A 22,466-nucleotide genomic window follows, 5' to 3' on the forward strand; every position below is an offset into this window, starting at 1 on the left:
TGCTGAAATTTTGTTCTTTAACCATTAAGTTAATTGCATTTTCTCTAAACTCAAAAAAGAAAACTGCTCATGAGAATTGTTGTCACCCTGTCCACTTTAATTGAAAAAAAATTAAACTACAAAAATAGCAAGAGGCCAAAGAAATGTATAATGTTACCTGAAACTTGTTTTTGCAATCCTGTAAGATACAACTGTCCATTATAAAGCAAAAGCTTTAGAGTACACTGTTCTCATTATCCACTGACATGCTACCTGTGGATCTACACACGAGTTAGTCCCAGACCACATCTTTTTCCTCATTCTTTCATCCAGTTAGGGCAACATTGCACAGTCTTTCACTGTAGATAGGCAAGCTATGTTTGTTTTGTTATCCATGGCAAGTCCGTGACCTTATCTCTTGCAGATAATGAGGTCTAAGTTCAATGTTACAAGTGTAACCAGGCTTAAATGAAATCTTCACTCGAACAATAATGGCATAGGTCATTGGTAATCCCATGACAAATCATCTCATTGGAAAACTACTGCATCCTTAAAAGTGGTGACAGCCTACAGTTCAAATGACATTTCAGCAATTTAAACAAGCAGCCTTATACATCAAGATGTAGTGATGAGTTAATGATATTTCAGGATGAGATAGCAAGTTCAGAACTCCAGCTCAAATTTTCATTTTAAAATGTATGCATATCCATCCTTTTCTACTTAGACAATGACCGACCCACTGGCCAATGAAAATATTACAGTTCTAGATAATCAAAATTAACTATGAACTTTACAAAATTATACAGTTTTCGTCCTTGCATGAATTTACTCTCAAACTCCTTCAGAAAATACACAATATGCAAAGGAACCATGCAATGGAGATAATAAAGTTTAAGGTTTGACCCGCAGTCTCTGCTGTGAATCCAAGTCAGGAATCTCTACCCTGACCATTCAGCAGCTGAGCTTAAGCTTGACTACATGACTTGGGGCAATGATTTATGTTCACTTTGCTGAAGGTTAAAAAACAATATTTCAGGTGTCTTCGCTTCCAGGAGTGGAAGGAAACAAATGAACACACAAGACAATTGCAATAAATTATGAGAGAAATAAAATGGTAGAATTTCTGACACTGACAGCTTAAGGTTAGTATTTGTTTTATTAGTCCAATTTTTCTTTGGCTAGAAATCATACATTACATTCATTGCATGCAACAAACAAAGGTACAGTGTACATGATATTGTGCATCAGCAAGAAAGCCTTGCAAAAGGGTCTGAAGGCAACCTGGAGACATTCTGGAGAATGGTGCCATAATGGTGTATGCTGTGCTTGCTAGATCAGTATCTAGTGTGTTTTGGCTATGCTAATTTCCACAAAAGGGCCATTATCTGACTCTCGTTGAGTGTACCATGCTCTCTGATTCAGCTCTGAAGCTATGTGCTAAATGTTGTCGATATCCCAAATAACAGCTGAAAGCAGGCTAGGAATGGAAGAGAGATATGACCAAATATTGTCTGATTTTAGTGACAGTCATTTTCAAATTTATAATTAATGAATAATCTCGCTTCCATAAATCTATGGAAATATATAATAAAAGTAACAAGCCAAGACATAGCTCATGTCAAACTGCTTTATTACATCTTAAATAACAGTACATTTTAATATAGTTATCTATCTTGCATCCAGCTTTCTTGTAGTACACCGACTTCAAAATTAAATACAAAAGGCAAAAGGAAAGGAGTGAGGAAAGACCTACAGAATTAATGGAAAGGGTTGCCAGTCCAGGCCTACGCACAATTACAGCACATCTGTACAGGTTTGCAGGAACAGAATGAGAAAGCCACTAATGCTAGTCAAGAGCACTTCTGTTTACAGTAAAGTATGGTGCAGAGAACTCTGCTGTTCAACTGAGCAAAATCAGAAAGCCAGAAACCTGTTCTAGAAAATGATTCTAACATTAAGCTTTCTACATAAAGAATTTCAATTTTTAAATGTATAAACAGGATGGTTTGTTTCTTTAAGAATCATTCAAGATGAAGATCATTTGAACAGGCCAAGTTTGTTGAGTGCGCTACTCCAGAAAGTGCATAGCCTTTTAATTCTTCATTGATTATGCACAGAGTAGCCATGATTACAGCTGCAATGGTTACAATTTAACAGGTGTCTTAAAAAGAACATCTACTGACTTAATTCCATAAGCACTTTTTGCAATTCTACAGCATGCTTCTATAAGAGTAAACCCTCCCATGGCAAAAGGAAAAACAAAAAACTCCCAAAAAATTAACTTAGAAACCTCAAGATCATTATTTTCAACATTGACTTACATCATTTGATACACACATTGACCAAATCCAAGCACAGGACATCTGCGGCTGCTAGAAGCAGGAATCTCCAGCAAGTATGGGCAGAATTAGCCCTGAGCAACTTTACAGAGAAACCCACCAGCTTAAAATTCATTGGGGAGTTTTAATTAATTTCTATGTTATCCACATGGTGAAGGGGGGAAAATTACAGTTTAAAAACAAGCATTCATTACCAGGACTCTGTGCTTGGTTAGTTTAGTTCCAACACATTTTAAATGCAGTATTTGTGCAACAAAAGGTCCATGACACAGGACAAGACCAAAAAGAAAGTAGCTCTGGGACTAATTTACAGTCTTTGACAAACCAGGACAATGCTGGTCTAGGACTCCCTTGTTTAGCAAAAAAAAATTTATACCAGCAAATTCCTTAGCTAAAAACACAACTTAAAATTGAGATGCGTGTTAAAATAGAGCTTTCAACACTTAACTGACAGCAAACCTTCAAGGTTCTAAAATTTTAAACTACTGAGAAAATTAGCTGTTTATTCATGATTACCAAGATCCTTTTATAGTTACATTTTGTGGGATGATAGTGTTTTCTCAAGACAGAAACAAAATAATGGTCCCAAAAGGAATGCGCAATCTCATTTTTATACCACAATCTTCCATTTAAAGATGCCTAACATTGTGCTCTTCATTATAGCAAAGGTTAAAAGTACATTTTGCCCTTTGAAGTTGGGGGTGTCCAAGTCAGTATCAGTGGATCGGATATGCAATGTCATTGAATGTGGAATGGTCTTCCAGTCACCATGGAGTCCATTTGCAATCTGCAAAGGAGTGAAGAAAGTTCAGTTTGATGAGTATTGATACCAATGCGCCTGGTTTAGACAGAACTGGAAATAAAACCTCTAAACAAGCATCTGTCCATATGTAACATGTGCACTTGAGACTATGTTGATAGGTCAACCCCACTCTGGTCCCCGAATGTTATGATTTGATTCCTGCTTTAAAAATTGCATACAGGTCATTCTTCTATAATGAACGTTGCGTTTATGTGAATTTGCTGTTTATACAATTGATGAATTGGGGGCAGAGTTTCTAAAGTGCAATTTTTCTATCAATTACGGTTGCATAAGGCAGCAACCATCATTTTATAAAAGAACACTCTGTATTGTTAATGCACAATGTTATTCCTTGATTGGGTAATACCTTATTTTTACATTCAGAACACTTGGAATAACCCAAAAAAAAATCAGGATGTAAATAAACCCATTTGATCCATTAGGTAATTCTTCCAAATATGGACTATTTAATTTTCATGGGACAATTGTCAAGAAGAAGAATTCCACTGGGTTTTGCTGAATGACCTGTAAAGGTTAAATAGCAGGAAAAAGACTCATGTTTGCGAAGAGGGGCCTGGAAAGCAAAATTTTCTCTTCAAAAAAATGAAAAGTTTAATCATTTAGCAAAATCTGAGAATGAGTTCTATAAAATGACAACTAAAATATGGAGGCTATTTGTAACAAATATCTGAAGATTCTCCTCAGTATCACTAATTAATTGCTCAACTATTTACTTGCAGCAGAATTCTCTTCAAGAATAAAAGGGATAAAAAATTGTAGAATACTTAGAATGATTGCTAAGTCAGTGTAGAATCAAACATCGACAGACATTGGAAACAATATTAATTTGCTTTAAACAAAGACTTTGTTTGCAACCAAATTGGTTTCTCACTTTGAGGTTTTGATTTGGCTCTACTGCATGAAACAAGCTCTCATAACACACGTTAGCTTTGATATAGTTGCAGACCAAAGCTGCTGAACAAACCTAAGGTTTAGTTCCAAATCTTCAAAAAGCTATCCCACGATCCTGTTGCAACTGCCATGCCATCATCAGTAACACCCAGGCAGCTCACACGGTTATCATGGCCAGCCAGAACACCTGAAAGAGAAGGGCAAAAGTTTCACAGGACAGAAAAACAACTCAGCTGGATTTCAGTGGATCTTCAGCTGTAACACTGAAGATTATCCTTCTCTATCTACCAATTTGGATTTAGGATTAATAATGAAATATCAGGCAGATTAGATTCAAAATCTTCTTGATGCTTAATACTATTTTAAAGAATTGGACAACATGTTTGAAGGGCTTATGCTCGAAACGTCGAATTCTCTATTCCTGAGATGCTGCCTGGCCTGCTGTGCTTTGACCAGCAACACATTTTCAACATGTTTGCTGCCATTATTAAAATTATAAATACAATTAGCTAATTTTTACGACTGTTTGCAATACTAGCAATGTTAAATGCTTAAGGCAAAGAATTCTGAGCAGTAAGATGAATTGAATTTATTTATATGAAATCTATTTTTCACAGAATTCATAGTCTAAAGAAAAAATAGCCAGAGTGAAATGTGTAAAGTACCAGCACGGTCAGCTTTCAGAGTATCCCAGACATTGCAGTTGAAATCATCATAGCCAGCTAGCAGGAGACGACCACTCTTCGAGAATGCTACAGATGTAATGCCACAAATGATGTTATCATGGGAATATACCATCAACTCCTGGTCAGCACGCACATCAAACAGCCTGCAGGTGGCATCATCTGAGCCAGTGGCAAATGCATTGCCATTAGGGAAGAACTGAAACAAAAAAAAGAGCATACATTAAGCAGGAACATAGATAGAATTTCAAAATAACATTTACACAATGCTGTTGTCATAAAATGTTAAGATAGTATAGATAATTATAAAGCAAAACATAATGCTGACTCACACGAGTCATTAGGGCAGACAACCAAAACCTTGGTCAAAATGTAGGTTTTAAATGAGCATTTTATAAGAGAGAATTGGATGAGCATTAGGAGGGAATTCTGGAGCCAAGGATCCAAGCAGCTAAAGGAGCAGCTAAAGATGGAGCGTGATTAAAACTAGCAATGTAAGGGCCAGTTAGCTTCTTGAATAACTTAAGTTTATGAAGAGCGGTGCTGGAAAAGCACAGCTGATCGGTTGGGATCAGAGGAGGAGGAGGAGAGTTGACATTTTGAGCATAAGCTCTATCAGGAATTCGGATGACAATAGTCTGAAGTCTGACAGAATAGTCAAATCGGGAGGCTGAAAATTCATGTTTCAGACATTCAGCAGCTGGGTTGAGGCAGTAAGAGAGAGATAATGATAGAGACAGAAATAATTGCAATACCATGGATACGTGGCTAAAAGTTTATCTTGGGGGTCAAGTACATGATTGAGGTTGTGAACAGTCTGGTTCAATCTCAATTGAATGGGGTGCAGGCAAAAGAGATCACAACTGTAACTGTCCAAATTCAATTGTTTCAGACTTCCAATATTTAATTGAAGGGAATTTCTGCTCAGAGGGAGAAAAGGCAAACTTCAAAAAAATCTAATCGAAATACTCTACCTAGCTGAAAGATACCCATACTGCACTTTTCTAGGCTCCTTCCACATGTCCCCCAAAGTGCTTTAACACCACCATTTACTGGTGTCAGAGTTAACAGATTAATTTTAAATTAGGCGGGCTTTAACTGGCATCTGATCCTAAACTGTTGAATAATAAAAATGCTTAATTAGTTCAACCTGCTGTGACATTCAGTGCTTTGGCCCTGGGGCTAGATCGCCGCAGATGGCCTATTATTTCATATATTATGTTAAAACCAGTGGGAAACAATATTATACTTTCCCAAACTTTGAACAATATTATACTTTCTCTAATTTCACTCAGCAATGCTGAAATAAAATCACCCCTTCTATCTTCAAAAGAGGAAGATGAAAATGAGCATCTGGGTTAACCAACTTTAACCCTGAATGTGAAACAGAAAATTAGAAGTAAATTTGCAAAGAGATTTCCTCCAACTCTCTAAACCCATAAAAATGTATGTAGCTCAACAGAATATTTTCTCTGACATCATTAAACTTTAAAATAACAGGGTCAACATTCTATGAGGCACAAGTCAGGAGCGCCATCTAACACAAAACATTAATTGGCATTTCATTGTGCAAATGTTGCACACAGCAGCCAATCATGCAGCGCCTTCAGCAGGACCTTCCAACTGTGGAAGGTTTACTTCCTAGAAGGACAAGGGCAGATGCATGGAAATATTACCAAGTTTCCTTCCAAACTCCACACAATCCTTACTTGGAAATATACTACTGTACTTTCTTGGTGCTCAGTCAAAATTCTGGAACTTCTTTCATAACAGCACTGTGGGTATCCCAACACCCCAAAGACTGAAGTGATTTGTAATTTCAAGGGTCACCACAGAGAAGCAAAAATGTTGGACATCTATATCACATGAACGAGCAAGTACTGACCTTTCCTTTGTATTGTATCAATTTTACTGGTAATCTGGAAAATCCTGTTATTTTAGGTTGCAAATAATTTCTCAAACCTTGTTTGTGTGCCATCTATTACTTGGATATAGACATTAATGAAATAGAATGCAAATGATCACAAATACATTTTATTATACCAGAGAAAGCTCAAACCACATTTTCTTGATTCAGAGTAACAATTAAAACAGTATCATCCCACTCTTAAAGCTGCATAACCAAAAGCTAAAACTTACACAAATGGCATTGATATCAGACTCATGTCCAGTGAAAGTCTGTCGGCACATGCCATCTCGAATGTCCCAAAGTTTGCCAGAGGCATCACATGCACCAGAGACAAAAAGTCTTGTATCAGGACCAAGAGAAAGGCTCATGACATCACCAGTGTGGCCGGTGAATGTAGTTGTTTGCTGCCCAGTTTCAATGTCCCAAAGAGCACTAATGACAGAAAATGCATATAGTTTAGACGCTAATACAAATTTCACAATAAATGCACTGTACATAAGACAGCATAATATTTGCTATTTACTTTCATTTAGTTCCAATGACAAGCCCCTCTAATCTACCACCCAAATCGATGAGTCAAACAAATTATGAAGCAGCTCCCTTCTACTGCAATCTTGAAACATTTACAATTGATCTCAGTCTGATGTCAGCTCACCTGTGATTTTACCTGTTGAGCTCTGTCTAATTTGCAACCAGGTCCTTATTTTACATTGAATCAATTTCTCTCGAATTTGGTAAATTCTGACAACATTCTGATTTCCTTCTCCCAGATTATAATTTAATCTGGTGACACCTTTCCCACTACAATTCACAAGGATACAACCTTGCTGACCTTTTCAAAATAGACAAGATGCACTGGCATTGAAAAGACTTATTCAATACACTGCAAACTGGTCTTCAGCATCTTGAATACATGAACACGAAGTAATCTTCAACAGTAATTTTTAGAAAACTGAATTGGTTTAACCAGTTTGGCAGCATCAGCGATCTGATTTCAACACTTACCAAGTGGTGTCTCCTGAACTGGTTACAATTTGATTATCATCCAGAAAGCGGCAACAGGACAGATAACCTGTCATCAAGAATAATTAAGACAGAATCCATTAAAATTGCATACATACAAGGGAACAAAATCTCTACTCTATATTAATAACTTGCCTCCTATAGTTTAGTCTGCCAAACCATAAAATCTTAATTTTAATTAATTCCCATCTTGAGAAGCCACCAGCCGCTTGCTGCAGTGAGACACTATGAACATCACAAATCCTTCCATAAATTGCCCACAATGGCATTATTTACAGCACAGATTAGACACTTGGCAAGTCAGCCTATCTCGTACAACTGTCAGTCAAGTCTAATCCTGCATTCCGCTGTGTCTACATAGCTCCTGCAGAATTTACAACTGACTGTCCCCTCTCAACATGGGGTCCAGGAAATGTTAATATCATATTAACATGGGGGTGGAGACCAGCTAACTTGGTAGAAATCAAGAACTGAACATGAAGCTTTGCCAATATGACTAAGGTCCTTCACGCGGCAAAGAACCATGTTCTTTGTCTTAATATCAATATATGACATTAAGCATGGATTTTATTTTCCTCATTTTTACAATGTGTATTTACTGCAGGTTCAGTCTTCATGTGAGAAAACATTTTCAAACAGACACTTAGGTGAGTGGTACAAGGATCAGAATGCAGGTTTCAACTCAAATCTAGTTTTCATAATGGACACTTGGAATATATCATTGAGAGATCAAAATTATAGTTGTTATTTGGTAGATCAGAGTCACAGTTTCTGTCTCAGTTAGCTACAAACATCCTGAAGAACATGGGTGCTGGGAGCTTAAAAGCTATTCCCAAAGTGAGATTGGAAATCAGTTTCTAGACACAATGGTAGCAGATGTCACAGTGAAAATTTACCTCACCAATTAATAAGATTTCTTCAGATGAGAATGCTGTCCATATGTTAGATAATGCCACTGGCAGAACTCAGATCTGGCATGTGGGGAGAAAACAGTTGACATTTTGCATCCAGTGATTTTCAGAGTCAGATGGCTTGAGTCATCAGACTTGAAACATTAACCCTGCTTTCTCCCCACAGATGTTGCTAGACCTGCTGAGTTTCACCAATCTGTTTTCTTTTCAGATCTCCAGCCTCCACAATTCTTTGTTTTATGACAGCATCTCTGAAGGTGAATCTTTCAAAAACTATGGCAGGAAGTATGACATTGTCATGAACTCTATCTAGCTTTTACAGTGGAAATTTGAACATATCATTGCTCTTCTAAATACTGAAGTGTTTACCTAAATATTGAGCGGATCTGCTAACATTATAATGACACATCCCCTAGGCAAAGATATTTCTCCTCATTCAAGTATAAAATTCTGGCCCCCTTATTTTAAGGCACAAAGTCTACAATGCCTTCGTCAATGATATTCCACGGCAGTGTCATTTAGAAAGGTGACCATGCAGTCAGTTTAAATGTGTCACAGCTATTTTGAAGCAGCTACATCCCTGTTAGTGTTCTAACCAAGGAAGAAAACACTTTGTTAAGGAAGTGACATGGATTTTATAAAAGTTTAATCACCATGACCAATTGAACGCAGTGATTTGAATTGTGTCCTGTATGCTAAGCTACTGGAACATCTAGGTCGTCTTCTAAAGGTGACGAGGGGCCACAAAATTATGGATGATTTAACTGAAATCAGGATGAGAAATCACTAGGCCTTTGAATACCACTGCTGGAAATTTGAGTGAGTGAAATTAGTTACTAAATGCCCATGATATAGCATGTATGAGCCAACCAGCCAGATTGGAGCATCAATGTGTAACATCAAGTAGGTTAGACAGGGAAACCCAGTGGATGTGGTCTATCTAGACTTCCAAAAGGCCTTTGATAAGGTGCCACATGGGAGGCTGCTGAGCAAGGTGAGGGCCCATGGTGTGTGTTCGAGGTGAGCTACTGGTATGGATTGAGGATTGGCTGTCTGACAGAAGGCAGAGAGAGTTGGGCTAAAAGGTTCTTTTTAGGAATGGCACCAGTAACAAGCGGTATCCCGCAGGGTTCAGTGTTGGGGCCGCAGCTGTTCACGTTATATATTAATGATCTGGATGAAGGGACTGGGGGCATTCTAGTGAAGTTTGCCAATGATACGAAGTTAGGTGGACAGGCAGGTAGTACTGAGGAAGTGGGGAGGCTGCAGAAGGATCTAGACAGTTTGGGAGAGTGGTCCAGGAAATGGCTGATGGAATTCAACGTGAGCAAATGCGAGGTCTTGCACTTTGGCAAAAAGAATAAAAGCATAGACTACTTTCTAATAGGTGAGAAAATTCGTAAAGCCAAAGTACAAAGGGCTCTGGGAGTGCTAGTTGAGGATTCCCTATAAGTAAACATGCAGGTTGAGACCGTGATTAAGAAAGCGAATGCAATGTTGTCACTTATCTCAAGAGGGTTGGAATATAAAAGCTCTGGTTAGGCCCCATTTGGAGTACTGTGTCCAGTTTTGATCCCCACACCTCAGGAAGGACATATTGGCACTGGAACGTGAGCAGCGGAGATTCACACGGATGACCCCTGGAATGGTTGGTCTAACATACGACGAACGGCTGAGGATCCTAGGATTGTATTCATTGGAGTTTAGAAGATTAAGGGGAGACTTAATAGAAACTTACAAGATAATACATGGCTTGGAAAGGGTGGACGCTAGGAAATTGTTTCCGTTAAGCGAGGAGACTAGGACCCGTGGACACAGCCTTAAAATTAGAGGGGGTCAATTCAGAACAGAAATGCGGAGACATTTCTTCAGCCAGTGAGTGGTGGGCCTGTGGAATTCATTGCCGCAGGGAGCAGTGGAGGCCGGGACGCTAAATGTCTTCAAGGCAGAGATTGATAATTCCTTGAGACATCAAGAATCTAAGGGCTACGGGGAGAATGTGGGTAAGTGGAGTTGAAATGCCCATCAGCCACGATTGAATGGCAGAGTGGACTCGATGGGCCGAATGGCCTTCCTTCCACACCTATGTCTTATGGTCTTATCAATGAGAAATCACTTTATACCAAAGTCACCAAGCATAACTAAGTCCACCTTCCTTTTGCTAGCCGAACTGGGCCTTTTAGCTCCACATGTGAAACCTCCAACAATATTTCAAGGAACTCTGGCTGCCTTTGAGTAATGTTTAACAGTGAGCTGAACAGTCTAAAAGGTTTCAATAACTCCCAAATAATCTATAAATTTCATAGGTCTTGCTGAATAACAAGGTGAAAAATAGAAAAGGGCACATAACCCCTTCAGCCTGGTCTGCTATGCAATAAGATCATAGCTCCTACATCAACTCCACTTTCTGCCCTACTTCCATTTCCATATGTACATTCACCACTAGTTAGTACGTAACCACAGCAAGGTCAAAATGCCCATTAAGATTAATGGGAAAAACTTACCAGCATCTTTACACAAATACGACTGCAATCTTCAATAAGATTAAAGGTCGATTAGATCACTTACCTGTATGCCCAGCCAACTCACGACTCACACGAACATTTCCTTCACGAGTTTTCAGATTATAAATGGAACAGATGTTGTCCAAACCACCACAAGCAACGTAGTTACCAGATGGAGCATATGCACAGGTCATGACCCAGGAAGACCGGAGAGGAATGGCATGAACCTACAGCTCAGTCACAAACAATAAGATACAACTTGAAGGATACAACTTACTAACAATGTATGTTATTAAGAACTTTTTTCCTCACCAAATCAGTTGTAAAAGTTCACAAGATTATAAATTTCCTTTGCTTTACAAAGCCAATTTTGTTAGTTTACATCAACGTTTCTACTAGGTTGGCTTGTCAGAGGTTTGTTCCCCCAGAGTGGGCACAGGTTCAAGGTGTGAGGAGCAATGTTTATGGGAGAAGTGGGAATGTTTAGGGAAATGTTTCATACAGAGGGTGATGGGTGCCTGGAAGACACTGCCAGTGGAGGAAGCAGGTATGTCAGCCACATTTAAGGCATATTTTTATAGGTACATGAATGAGGCGGGGCGGGGAGGGGGGAGTCAGAACACATGCATGGGCAATAGTTAGGAGGTCTACATACGGAGCAGGAATCAGTGCAGGCTTGGTGAGCTGAATGGCCTGTTCCTGTGCTTTATTGTTCTTTGTTCTCTTTGATATTTAAAAGCAAAAGAGTCTAATACAAGCATCAAATCAGCTTGAATCCATGCCCAGAGCATAAAGCTGGTCCCTGCATTACTTGTCCAGTGACATTACCACTACGCCATCACCTCAAAATATTGCTGAAGTGCAAACAAGTATTCCATTCCTTCAGCTGCTACTTGGCCAAAAATCAAAATACGTGCAAAAATATATTTGGTGCGGTACCACTTTCAAGTGAAATATTTCCAATTTACCAGATAAAACATTGCTAAAGAGCTTAAATAAGGAAATGCTCAAATGTGAAAACACTCATCACCAGTGGGATGTAATCCAACTTTAATCCTCAATACCAGTGAAATTATACAAATAAATATCCCTTCTGGAAAAACTCAGAACTGCAGATGCTAGAAATCAGAAACTACTGGAAAAACATTCTTTTGAATAGTTCATTGGACCTGACATGTTAACTCTGGTCTCTCTCCACGGAAGTTGCCAGACCTCCTGAGTTTTTCCAACAATTTCTGTTCTTGTCCCTTCTGGAGAATCTAGTTTTTCTTTCACAACTCAAAATAGGTTCTCCCCACATCAGTAATACCAAATTTACACTCAAGCCTGACCAAACATGAAGATGACAATTCTCCTGAAGCCAACACTGAAGCTGTCAAAACAGTATTAAGACACCAGATGTACATCAGAACTGGGAGTAGATGGCTGCTCAGTCCCGTGTGTCTGCTATTGTTATCTTGACTAATCTGACAGTGGCCTCGATTCTACTTCCCTATCTCTCGTCTATACCTTATATACCTAAAATCTTAAAAATATTTAGGGACCAGTGTCAGCTGCTCTCTGGAAGAAGAATTACAAAAAAAAACCCTTTGGGGAAAAAAATCCTCATGTTTTAAATGTAAGAGCCATTATTTTAAAACTGTACTCCCTAGCGCTAGTCTCTTCTGTAAGTGGAAGCTTCTCTATAGTTTCCATTGAATCTGCAGTTACGTGAAACATGGAGCAAACAAGCAAGCAAATTTGTAATTTAAGAATGCTGCGATAGTATTACTTTGCATCATGAAAATATACACACACAAAAAAAGATAAAGCCTGCCAATGCACCAATAATTCACAATGAATTTGAGTGTACTCAGTTCTTAAGACTGATTAAATTAAATCGATTTACTTAATTACATATTAGATTAGATTAGATTACACAGTGTGGAAACAGACCCTTTGGCCCAACAAGTCCACACCATCCCACTGAAGCGCAACCCACCCATACCCCTACATTTGCCCCTTACCTAACACTACGGGCAATTTAGCATGGCCAATTCACCTGACCCGCACATCTTTGGACTGTGGGAAGAAACCGGAGCACCCGGAGGAAACCGACGCAGACACGGGGAGAACGTGCAAACTTCACACAGTCAGTCGCCCGAGTCGGGAATTGAACCCGGGTCTCAGGTGCTGAGAGACAGCAGTGCTAACCACTGTGCCACCGTGCCGCTCACTCATATGGGGGGTGTTGGCACGGCCAATATTTGTTGTGCATCCTAACTGCCCTTGAACCTAGTAGCTTGTCAAGTCACTTCAAAATCACCATAGGACTGAAAGCCTGGGGTCACACGTAGACCAGATCAGGTAAGGATGGCAGATATCCTTTTTTAAAGCAGATCGGTGAATCAGATGGCAATTTTAAGGGCACCATTACTGAGACTGTCTTTATTTTCCAAATTTTAATTAATCAAATTTAAATTCCACCACCAGCAACTGTGGCATTTGAATCTTGCTTTTCCATTAGAATCTGGACCTCTGGATTACTATCAGTCACCGTACAATACTAATCCTAAACAAGTACAGAATTCCATTCCACTGTTAGTTATAACGAGCAGTAGAATTCAAGTCTACTTTAAAAAGTGAGAATATCGATGGAACACAGGAAAAGGTCTAGATATTAAAAATAATGAGATAATGCTCTGACTAGCTAATTAGAAAACATGACTATCCAATAAATACTATCACACAACTATTAGAAATATCCACTATATTCTCTCAACTCACCAGAAACAAAACTATACAAGCACAATAATTTTTAAAACAGTCAAATTTGACTCAAAATGACAGGACAACTGTTTCTCTTGGTCAACAGTTTCAGGTAGAAACCAGGACAAATGAAACATTTTCTCAAGATATGCAGTTGAAATTAGTTTGTCCCTAAATAGATCACATGCAATTAAAAACATCTGAAGTACAGCTGGAGGCCCAGGGTGGGGCAGGAGGGAAAGAAGGAAGGGAGAAACTTGCAGTAAGCTTGTATCTCTATATAAAATTTTCTTCCTACACCAACATGGGAGCAATTGTATTGAAATTACACAATTACAGGAGTACATGACAGACCAGAGAGTCAGAGTCAGATGTACAGCATGGTAACAGACCTTCGGTCCAACCCGTCCATGCTGACCAGATATCCCAACCCAATCTAGTCCCACCTACCGGCACCCGGCCCATATCCCTCCAAACCCTTCCTATTCACATACCCATCCAAATGCCTCTTAAATGTTGCAATTGTACCAGCCTCCACCACATCCTCCGGCAGCTCATTCCATCCACGTACCACCCTCTGCGTGAATAAGTTGCCCCTTAGGTCTCATATCTTTCCCCTCTCACCCTAAACCTATGCCCTCTAGTTCTGGACTCCCCAACCCCAGGGAAAAGACTTTGCCTATTTATCCTATCCATGCCCCTCATAATTTTGTAAACCTCTATAAGATCAGCCCTCAGCCTCCAACGCTCCAGGGAAAACAGTCCCAGCCTGTTCAGCTTCTCCCTGTAGCTCAGATCCTCCAACCCTGGCAAGATTCTTGTAAATCTTTCCTGAACCCTTTAAAGTTTCACAACATCTTTCTGAGAGGAAGGAGACCAGAATTGTACGCAATATTCCAACAGTGGCCTAACCAATGTCCTGTACAGCCACAACATGACCTCCCAACTCCTGTACTCAATTCTCTGACCAGATAACCTCCTCATCAGAACACTATCAAGATTAAGTATTTCAAATTAAACTAATACCTTCTGCACCGAACTTTAACATGGCTGTTTGATATAACGACAAAGTGCCTCAACCATCAGATGTAAAAATGCCCTAAAGGAGACCGTTGACTCACCAGGATTTAATAATAGCAGTATAAGTAATTACAGAGTTGCTGAACACAACCTTACTAAAAAGGTAGAAAATAGAAAATTATTCTGCTACACAAGAAACAGTTCCCAAGTGAACCTAAATTTTTAAGCTATTCAAACTTTACTTCCCTTACTTGGGATAAAAGTTTATGATTTTCAAAGCAATTAGAGAGATCAACAACTACCTGCATTTACAGAGTTTCGGAGGAAAATATCCCAAAGTTCTGAAGTTAGACACAGCCTATAAAATTGTGTAAGAAGGACCTTGAGACAGAGACTGGAGGCCAAATGGGTTTCAGGAGAGAATTCCACTCCACTTCAAGATGAATGAAGATGCAGCCACCAATGAGGAGATAGGGCAGGAGCGTGGAAGAGGATGGGCAGGTATGTCATCAAGCTCTAGCAAAACGGATATCAATGCAAATTGGGGAACAACTGTCCACTGATTGCGGTCTTAATGAGCATAAAATAGTTACTTGTGAATATTGATAGACAATCATTGCTGCAAGAGTAGTGTCTTTGGGCCAATAATCTTCACTTGCTTATCAATAATCTTTCTTCTAAAAAAGGATCAGAAGTGGGCACATTTATTGATGACTGCAGTGGTTGGTCTGGTTAATAACTCAATATTGCAATGCAGTTTCTTTCCCTTTCTCCCAAAAGACTAACCTCCTTGTCACTGATAGTCCCCAAAATCTTGGAAGTACCACTAAAAACTTAACTGGATCAGCCAAATAAAGTAGCCAGAGAGACAGATAGAGGTTCAGCATTCTGTGGCAAACAACTCACCACCTGACTGTCCAAGCATGCCCACAGTCTACAGTGCACAGGAATGGGTTAGTTGTTGGGATAAGTAATTCCAATACAACAAAACTTTATACACGACAAAGCAACCTATGTGATCACCACCACACCCGCCAACTTAAATCATCCAAGTTCCTCGTCACTGAGGAACGATGCTAGTGCGTATCAATTACAATATGCAAAACAGTAACTCAAACTTCCTCCAACATTACCTCACAGACCCATCACAATTTAGTATTTAGAAGAACAAAGCACAACAAATACACGGAAGCACCAGCATCTGAGAGTTCCTTTCCAAGGCCCATATCATTCTGAATTAAAACTACATGGCCTCTTCTTCATGGTCACTGGATTGAAGCCCTGGAACTCCCTCCCTAATAGCACTTTGGGCATGCCTACATCATACTGGCCTCAGCAGTTCAAGACAACAAATCACCACATTTTAAAGATAAATGTCATAGAATCCCTCGTATGGAAGCAGGCCATTTGGCCCATTGAGTCCACACTGCCCCTCTAAAGTGTAGCCCATGCAGACACCCCCCCCCCCCCCCCCCACCTACCCCTGTAACCTTGCACTTCTTATCCACCTAGCTTGCACATCCTTAGAGGCCAATTTAGCATGGCCAATCCACCTAACCTTCATATTGTTGGACTGTGGGAGGAAACTGGAATTCCCAGAAAGCCACACAGACATTGGGAGAACATGCAAATTCACCCAAGTGTGGAATTGAACCTGGGTCTCAGGCGCTGTGAAGCAGCAGTGCTAACCACTGAGCACCGTGCCACCTCTATCATCCCAAATTGTCCTTGAGAAGCAAAGTTAAAAATCATACAATTTTATAGCCCAACAGGTTGATTTGGAAGCACTAGCTTTCAGAGTGCTGTTCCTTCATTAGGTGATTGTGTGACACAGCCTAAGGAGCAGCGCTCTGAAAGCTAGTGCTTCCAAATCAACCTGTTGGACTATAACCTGGTGTTGTATGATTTTTAACTTTGCACACTCCAGTCCAACGCTGGCACCTCCAAATTTGGAATGAGCAAGCAATGTTCAACATACCCTGAGATTTCGCTGGAAAAACAGTTACAGATATACTTTTAGGCACTGTCGTAATGAGCATACAACCACAAGCTCAGAGACTCTGCATAGGATGTTAAAGCTGCAAACATGCTTCAAGCTGGGACAGCAGACAGGTGGGGGACATCACTAGAAAAGGGAGGATGCAACAACTGTCAATACCTACAAAAGTGAAGAAAGTACACCAGGCGACAATCAAAAATAATGTAATTTGTGACCTTTACCAAGGATGATTCAGCATCAGAATCAGGAAAAATGGAAAGTGACCCTATATTTAATAACCTAAGAAAGGAGGTTCATGATAGGACCACAGTTTACAATGATAGATGGAATTTTGGAGGAGGGATAATGGCTGTTTTGAAAGGAAGAGGGACATTATTTGGAAATTGTTTACACCATCACCTGGATGCAGCACAAACTGACAAAAATAGAGGTGTCATTGTACTTCCAAAAGTATGTGGCTGGTGAACATGTTGAACTCCATGCCTCCAAATTGCAAGTGTTTAGTTTTGCGGTGCTTTTCAAAAATGATAGGTAACTGTTATTAGAGTCAGAGAGTCATAGAGATGTACAGCATGGAAACAGCCCCTTCGGTTCAACCCGTCCATGCCGACCAGATATCCCAACCCAATCTAGTCCCACCTGCTAGTACCCAGCCCATATCCCTCCAAACCCTTCCTATTCATATACCCATCCAAATGCCTTTTTAATGTTACAATTGTACCAGCCTCCATCACTTCCTCTGGCAGCTTGTTCCATACACATACCACCCTCTGTGAAAAAGTTGCCTGTTAGGTTCTTTTTATATCTTTCCCCTCACCCTTTAGTCCAGGTGGGGAGGTCCAGAACTAGAGGGCATAGGTTTAGGGTGAGGGGAAAGATATGAAAAGGACCTAAGGGGCAACTTTTTGCTGCACTATAATTTTTAACCGTGAAGCTCAGCATCTTGAAATGGTTAATAAAATTACAAACATATTAAAATAAATCCAATTTAATAAAATCAGATGGGTTAAGGTGGTTAGGCTTATCCAGCTGAACTTCAGGCACCAGGTCACCTACATATACATCTGTAATACAGCTCCTCCTTTCCCCTCTGCCAGTGCTTATTCCCCACACTTACTACCTATCCCTATTTGTGATGGAGGATATAGTGATTTAAAATACACAACGTTATAGGAAAGTCTGCCATATAGTTTGTCACTGTTACCTCCATTTCACAGATCCTAAGTTTGACACCTGGTACTATACATTACTGAAGCTCAGTGCTGCAGTGCACTGTGAGAATTTCCAGCTGATTCTTTATCAACTCCTTTGTTTCATCAGCAAAAGATTCTGAACATTTCAGTACTTCTGAAAACTTTAGTTACAACCACTGACTGTTTCAAGCCTGCAGCTGTGCAGATTCAGAATTAAAGCAGAAATATAAACATTCTAATACAAACTCAAAAGCTTTTCTACTTTGGAGAAATTCCACAAATTTACCCCAGCTGAAATATTTAAATGTTAAAGTCCTTGAAGTTATAGTAATTCACAGTTCAGAAGAGTCATACCAGATTCAAAAGGTTAACTGTTTCTCACTCCACAGATGCTGCCACACCAGAGTTTTGCCAGCATCGTGGGTCTGTTTCAGATTTCTAGCACCTGGAGTAGATTGCTTTTATTCGAGGATGTAAGCAATCCCGATCCATCACCAACCAACATTTGTGTACAGCCACCAGGACCGGGAACCATGACGGATTTTATTCCTTATTTAAATAAGGCAGACAGATCAATTTAGTTTAGAGCTTAATGTAGGTTGCTCTAAACATGGCTCGTTTATCCATAGAGCTCGTGAAGAAATTCATAAATTTTGAAGTTCCAGAATTACTTGATCCAACGAGTCAAGTATTGTAGTTAAACACAATTAAGTGCCATGGATTTATTTTGAAAGTTCATTTGTGTCAAGTGTAGCCATGGAAACTTTTGAGCCAAATTCAATTCCAAACTTGAGCCTGTACTCACTTTGTTTGTGGTATAGCTATCCCAGATGATCAATTTCCCATCCTGGGAGGCACTCACTAGCAGTCTACAGGGGAGAAAAAAACAATAATACAGCTGATACCACATTCAGATCACATGTGGATTAAGGCAAAACATTGCAGTTCAAAGGTGATCTTTAAAATCTAAAATAAATTCAACTACTTTTTCACTTCATGCGTACTCCATAAACAAGTTTATAGGAAATAGTTTACAGAAATGAACACTCTCAGGTTCACATGAGAAATAAAAAAAATCCTCTCCAAAATAGTCAACGGTCAAACATGCAAATCACAAAGTCTGTATTAGCTTTTACCTCAACTCAAGTAAAACATTACTCCACTCTCAAATCATCTGTAGTCCACAATACATTTTTGCCCATCACATACATGGAATCAAGTTCATTGAAACGCAAAAAATGATTTCAAAAGTGACTTTCTTGAAAAAAAATTATTTTCTATTTAATGTAGAAAATGAACACAAGGTTCCAGTGCTTTTAAAGCCAAAATATCTAAATACTAAACCTTCCTAAACATATTCAATAAATAACTTTTGTCATTTATCTATTCAATTAGAAATAATTTCAATTTATTTAACTTTTGGGAGTACAAACATTACACTTCAGTTTAAACACTTGCTCACTGTTCTATATAACATACCTTGTAAAATTGGTTAGTTATAACTTGGTGCATGCTTCCATTTAGGTAGAAGACATTTACATTGTTCATTTTATCAAAATGCATAGTAAACTCAACAGCACTTCCATAACTTAAATGTTATGACAGGTGGAGTTCTACAGACCTCAAATTTTCCTCTGTCATGGGCTTAGTAACATAAAGCAATAACAATGAAGGACTGCAAAAACATTCTGCCATCTAAATAATAACTAATGCTGCTTTTCTGGGCTTTTGAATTTTGGTTAGTGTTGTGATAATTCTTATGTTAAACCTAATCACTCTGCCAGTTAGCTTTGCACATATTGGTACAATTGTTACCAGACAAATGTTCTAACAAATTTAATATTTGAATACAGTGCATCAGCGCTTTAAATCTTTTCATAGTTATATCACTGTGCAGTCAACAATGTCTTTTATAAAACAGGTATATCATTGTAAGATAAAGCTACAGGGGCCTGTAATTATCAAATTTAAATATTCCATTCCACAGATGTAAAGCACTTGGCGTGTCATGTGTTATTTGCAAGAAATATGTCCATAAACAGCAGGTGGAAGAAGTGGTAAACAGCAAACCACCTGACTGCAAATTCAGGAGAGCTATGTTGAGGAACTGCTTTGTTCACAAATAGTCAGCAATGGAATGTTTACTAAAAATTGTGTTCCAAGATTTAGTGGATATTTTGACAACAATAAATACACGGCCATCCACTTGGAATCTCCTTAAGACAATTTAAAAATATCTGAACTATATCAATGCGCTCATCTGATGAATAATGGGAGAATCTTATTTTGCCTATTTGTTGCTACAATTTGATAAAGTTGCAGAAATGCTGGGTCATCCTGCTCATCCACAAGAATATGCCTATTCCCTGATGGACTCAAGTATGAGTGCATCTAATCAGAGTACTTAAGATTTCCCTAAAGATTTAACACACACCTGCTTCAATTTAATTAAATAAAGTTATGGTTTTTACATTTACTAAGCATTTTTCTAAAATCTGAACATTTAAACCATACTTTAAATGAAGCATTATCTTGTTAAAATTGAAAATAGTTCCAATGTCAACATAAAACTGTTATGGTGCTAAACGTTACATTGGCACATTAGCTTATGTTGTACTTATGGTCTTATTTCAACAAAGCTGGTCTGACAAAATATGATAGATTAAATAAATGCATACAAGAAAGAATGCATCTAAGCAGGTCTCTCATGAAGATTACATTTCAATTTATATTAAAAACTGCACATTCCTAGCAATGCGAACTGGGTAACGGCACAATTAAAATTAGCGGCATCAGTGATAGACAATCCATACGAGATCAATCAGCAAGTTGTTCACATCATGAGAGTTGGAATGAATTTTCATCTATAATTGTTCTAGTATCAAATAATTATTAATGCAGTCCTCCATTAGGTCTCTTTCTTGGAACCTTGGTAGCAAATGCATTGTATTAAAGCATGATATGGTTAACAATTCACAATGTTTTTATAGAATGCCACTGTTTATGTTGTGCATTAGTTGCTCACTCTCTAGAGTCATTAGATAATGAAAACAGGCCCTTTGGGGATAAAAGGAGCAAACAAAATTCCATTTAAAATGGCATTGCGCCAACTAGACTGTTTGTTATCTTAAAAATTTTTTTTAAATCCTAATGAACTTACTTTATCCCAAGGTCCTGCTCTACACAGTCACTATCCATCTGAATCTATACACCACTTAGAAAACAAGATAACTAATAATGTACAAACCTGGAGTCAGTACCCCAGTGCATTGCATAAATCTTAGCAAGATGGCCTCGTAGTGTTCGCCTGGTACGCATCTGAATTCGCCCTACTGGGTCAATGTTAGCTGTGATCTATAAAAGGGAAAGAAAAACGTCAGCTTGCATAAAGTAAACCTTTCCCATAACTACAAGTATTTTCAACACCACAACCACACTACCCACAGATCTGAAACCATCCAGTACAAAAAGATTCTCTGTCAGGAGCTAAATTAAGATTCTATACTTAAAGAGAAAAGCAGCTGATATTTCAAGTTGACTTTAAAAATTGTTCTGAAAAAAAAGAGTCCTGCGCCAACTTGAAACACTTTCTCTCGACAAATGCTGCCAGGCCTGCAGAGTATTTCCAACACTTGCTGTTTTTACTTCAGATTTTCAGCATTATATTTTGCTTTTAAGTAAACTTGTGGTTTTGTTTTGCTGGCTCTCTCAATTTGCCAGCTTAGTAAACTTGGTTAATGAATCAAAGATTTTTTTTTGGGTAAGGACGATTTAACAGCAGTTGTGAATAGAAACTTAGATGAACTTCCTGCAACTCTCCCGAGCTCAGGATCTCCTTTCCCAATTATCACATGCCATTGATATCCAAGCTAACGCAGAACAGGGAAAAATTCGTATTTGGTAGGAAACTGAGTTACTAAGAAAATGAATAACTTCATGATGGTGGCAAAATGATCCATGAAACATTAAACCAGACAGCAAAAATATAAAATAGCAGACAGCCAGGAAGTGGTGTTGAGCTATAATCATATCAGACAATTTTTTTCAAGAGATGGAGCAGGGTCAATGGAACTGGTGTCTATTTCTGCTGTTATTTCTTATAAACGCAAAACAAAGTTGCAAAAGGTTAAAATTGAAAAAAAAAAGGAAAAAAGTCTTTAGGTCACTGACTATGAAACAATAGGGAGTGAGAGATTTACATGGGGATTAGTAATTAAGCATTTCACATGCTATGACCAAGTATAATCATGAATTTCTCAATAAAGCATGTTCCAGAAATATATCTGTGGATAAGTGGACTGTAAATCATTTCATTAGGATGCGCATTAAACTATTTGACATTGTGACTTATGCTTCCTATTCTTTACCAAAACTTCTCATTGATGTTTCATCCTATTGTACTACCTAATTTTTATGAAATCTTCAAATTAGACTACTGTAGAAA

The 22,466-nt window shown here is 38.6% G+C and overlaps 1 protein-coding gene across 1 annotated transcript in view; it reads right to left on the reverse strand.

Annotated features, from left to right (window-relative positions):
* Positions 1–1,116: 1,116 nt before the first annotated feature.
* LOC132833794 (guanine nucleotide-binding protein G(I)/G(S)/G(T) subunit beta-1) overlaps positions 1,117–22,466 on the reverse strand; it is a 69,235-nt gene continuing 47,885 nt past the window's right edge. The window contains exons 4-11 of the mRNA XM_060852376.1: positions 21,270–21,376; positions 18,828–18,891; positions 11,127–11,289; positions 7,630–7,696; positions 6,855–7,056; positions 4,698–4,914; positions 4,106–4,219; positions 1,117–3,105 (exon numbers count right to left, since the gene is read on the reverse strand). Of these exons, the coding sequence (XP_060708359.1) occupies positions 4,113–4,219; positions 4,698–4,914; positions 6,855–7,056; positions 7,630–7,696; positions 11,127–11,289; positions 18,828–18,891; positions 21,270–21,376 (927 nt within the window). The 3' untranslated portion in view covers positions 1,117–3,105; positions 4,106–4,112. The remainder of the gene's footprint in view (positions 3,106–4,105; positions 4,220–4,697; positions 4,915–6,854; positions 7,057–7,629; positions 7,697–11,126; positions 11,290–18,827; positions 18,892–21,269; positions 21,377–22,466) is intronic.

Source organism: Hemiscyllium ocellatum, chromosome 37, assembly GCF_020745735.1.
Source record: "Hemiscyllium ocellatum isolate sHemOce1 chromosome 37, sHemOce1.pat.X.cur, whole genome shotgun sequence".
Lineage (NCBI taxonomy): Eukaryota > Metazoa > Chordata > Chondrichthyes > Orectolobiformes > Hemiscylliidae > Hemiscyllium > Hemiscyllium ocellatum.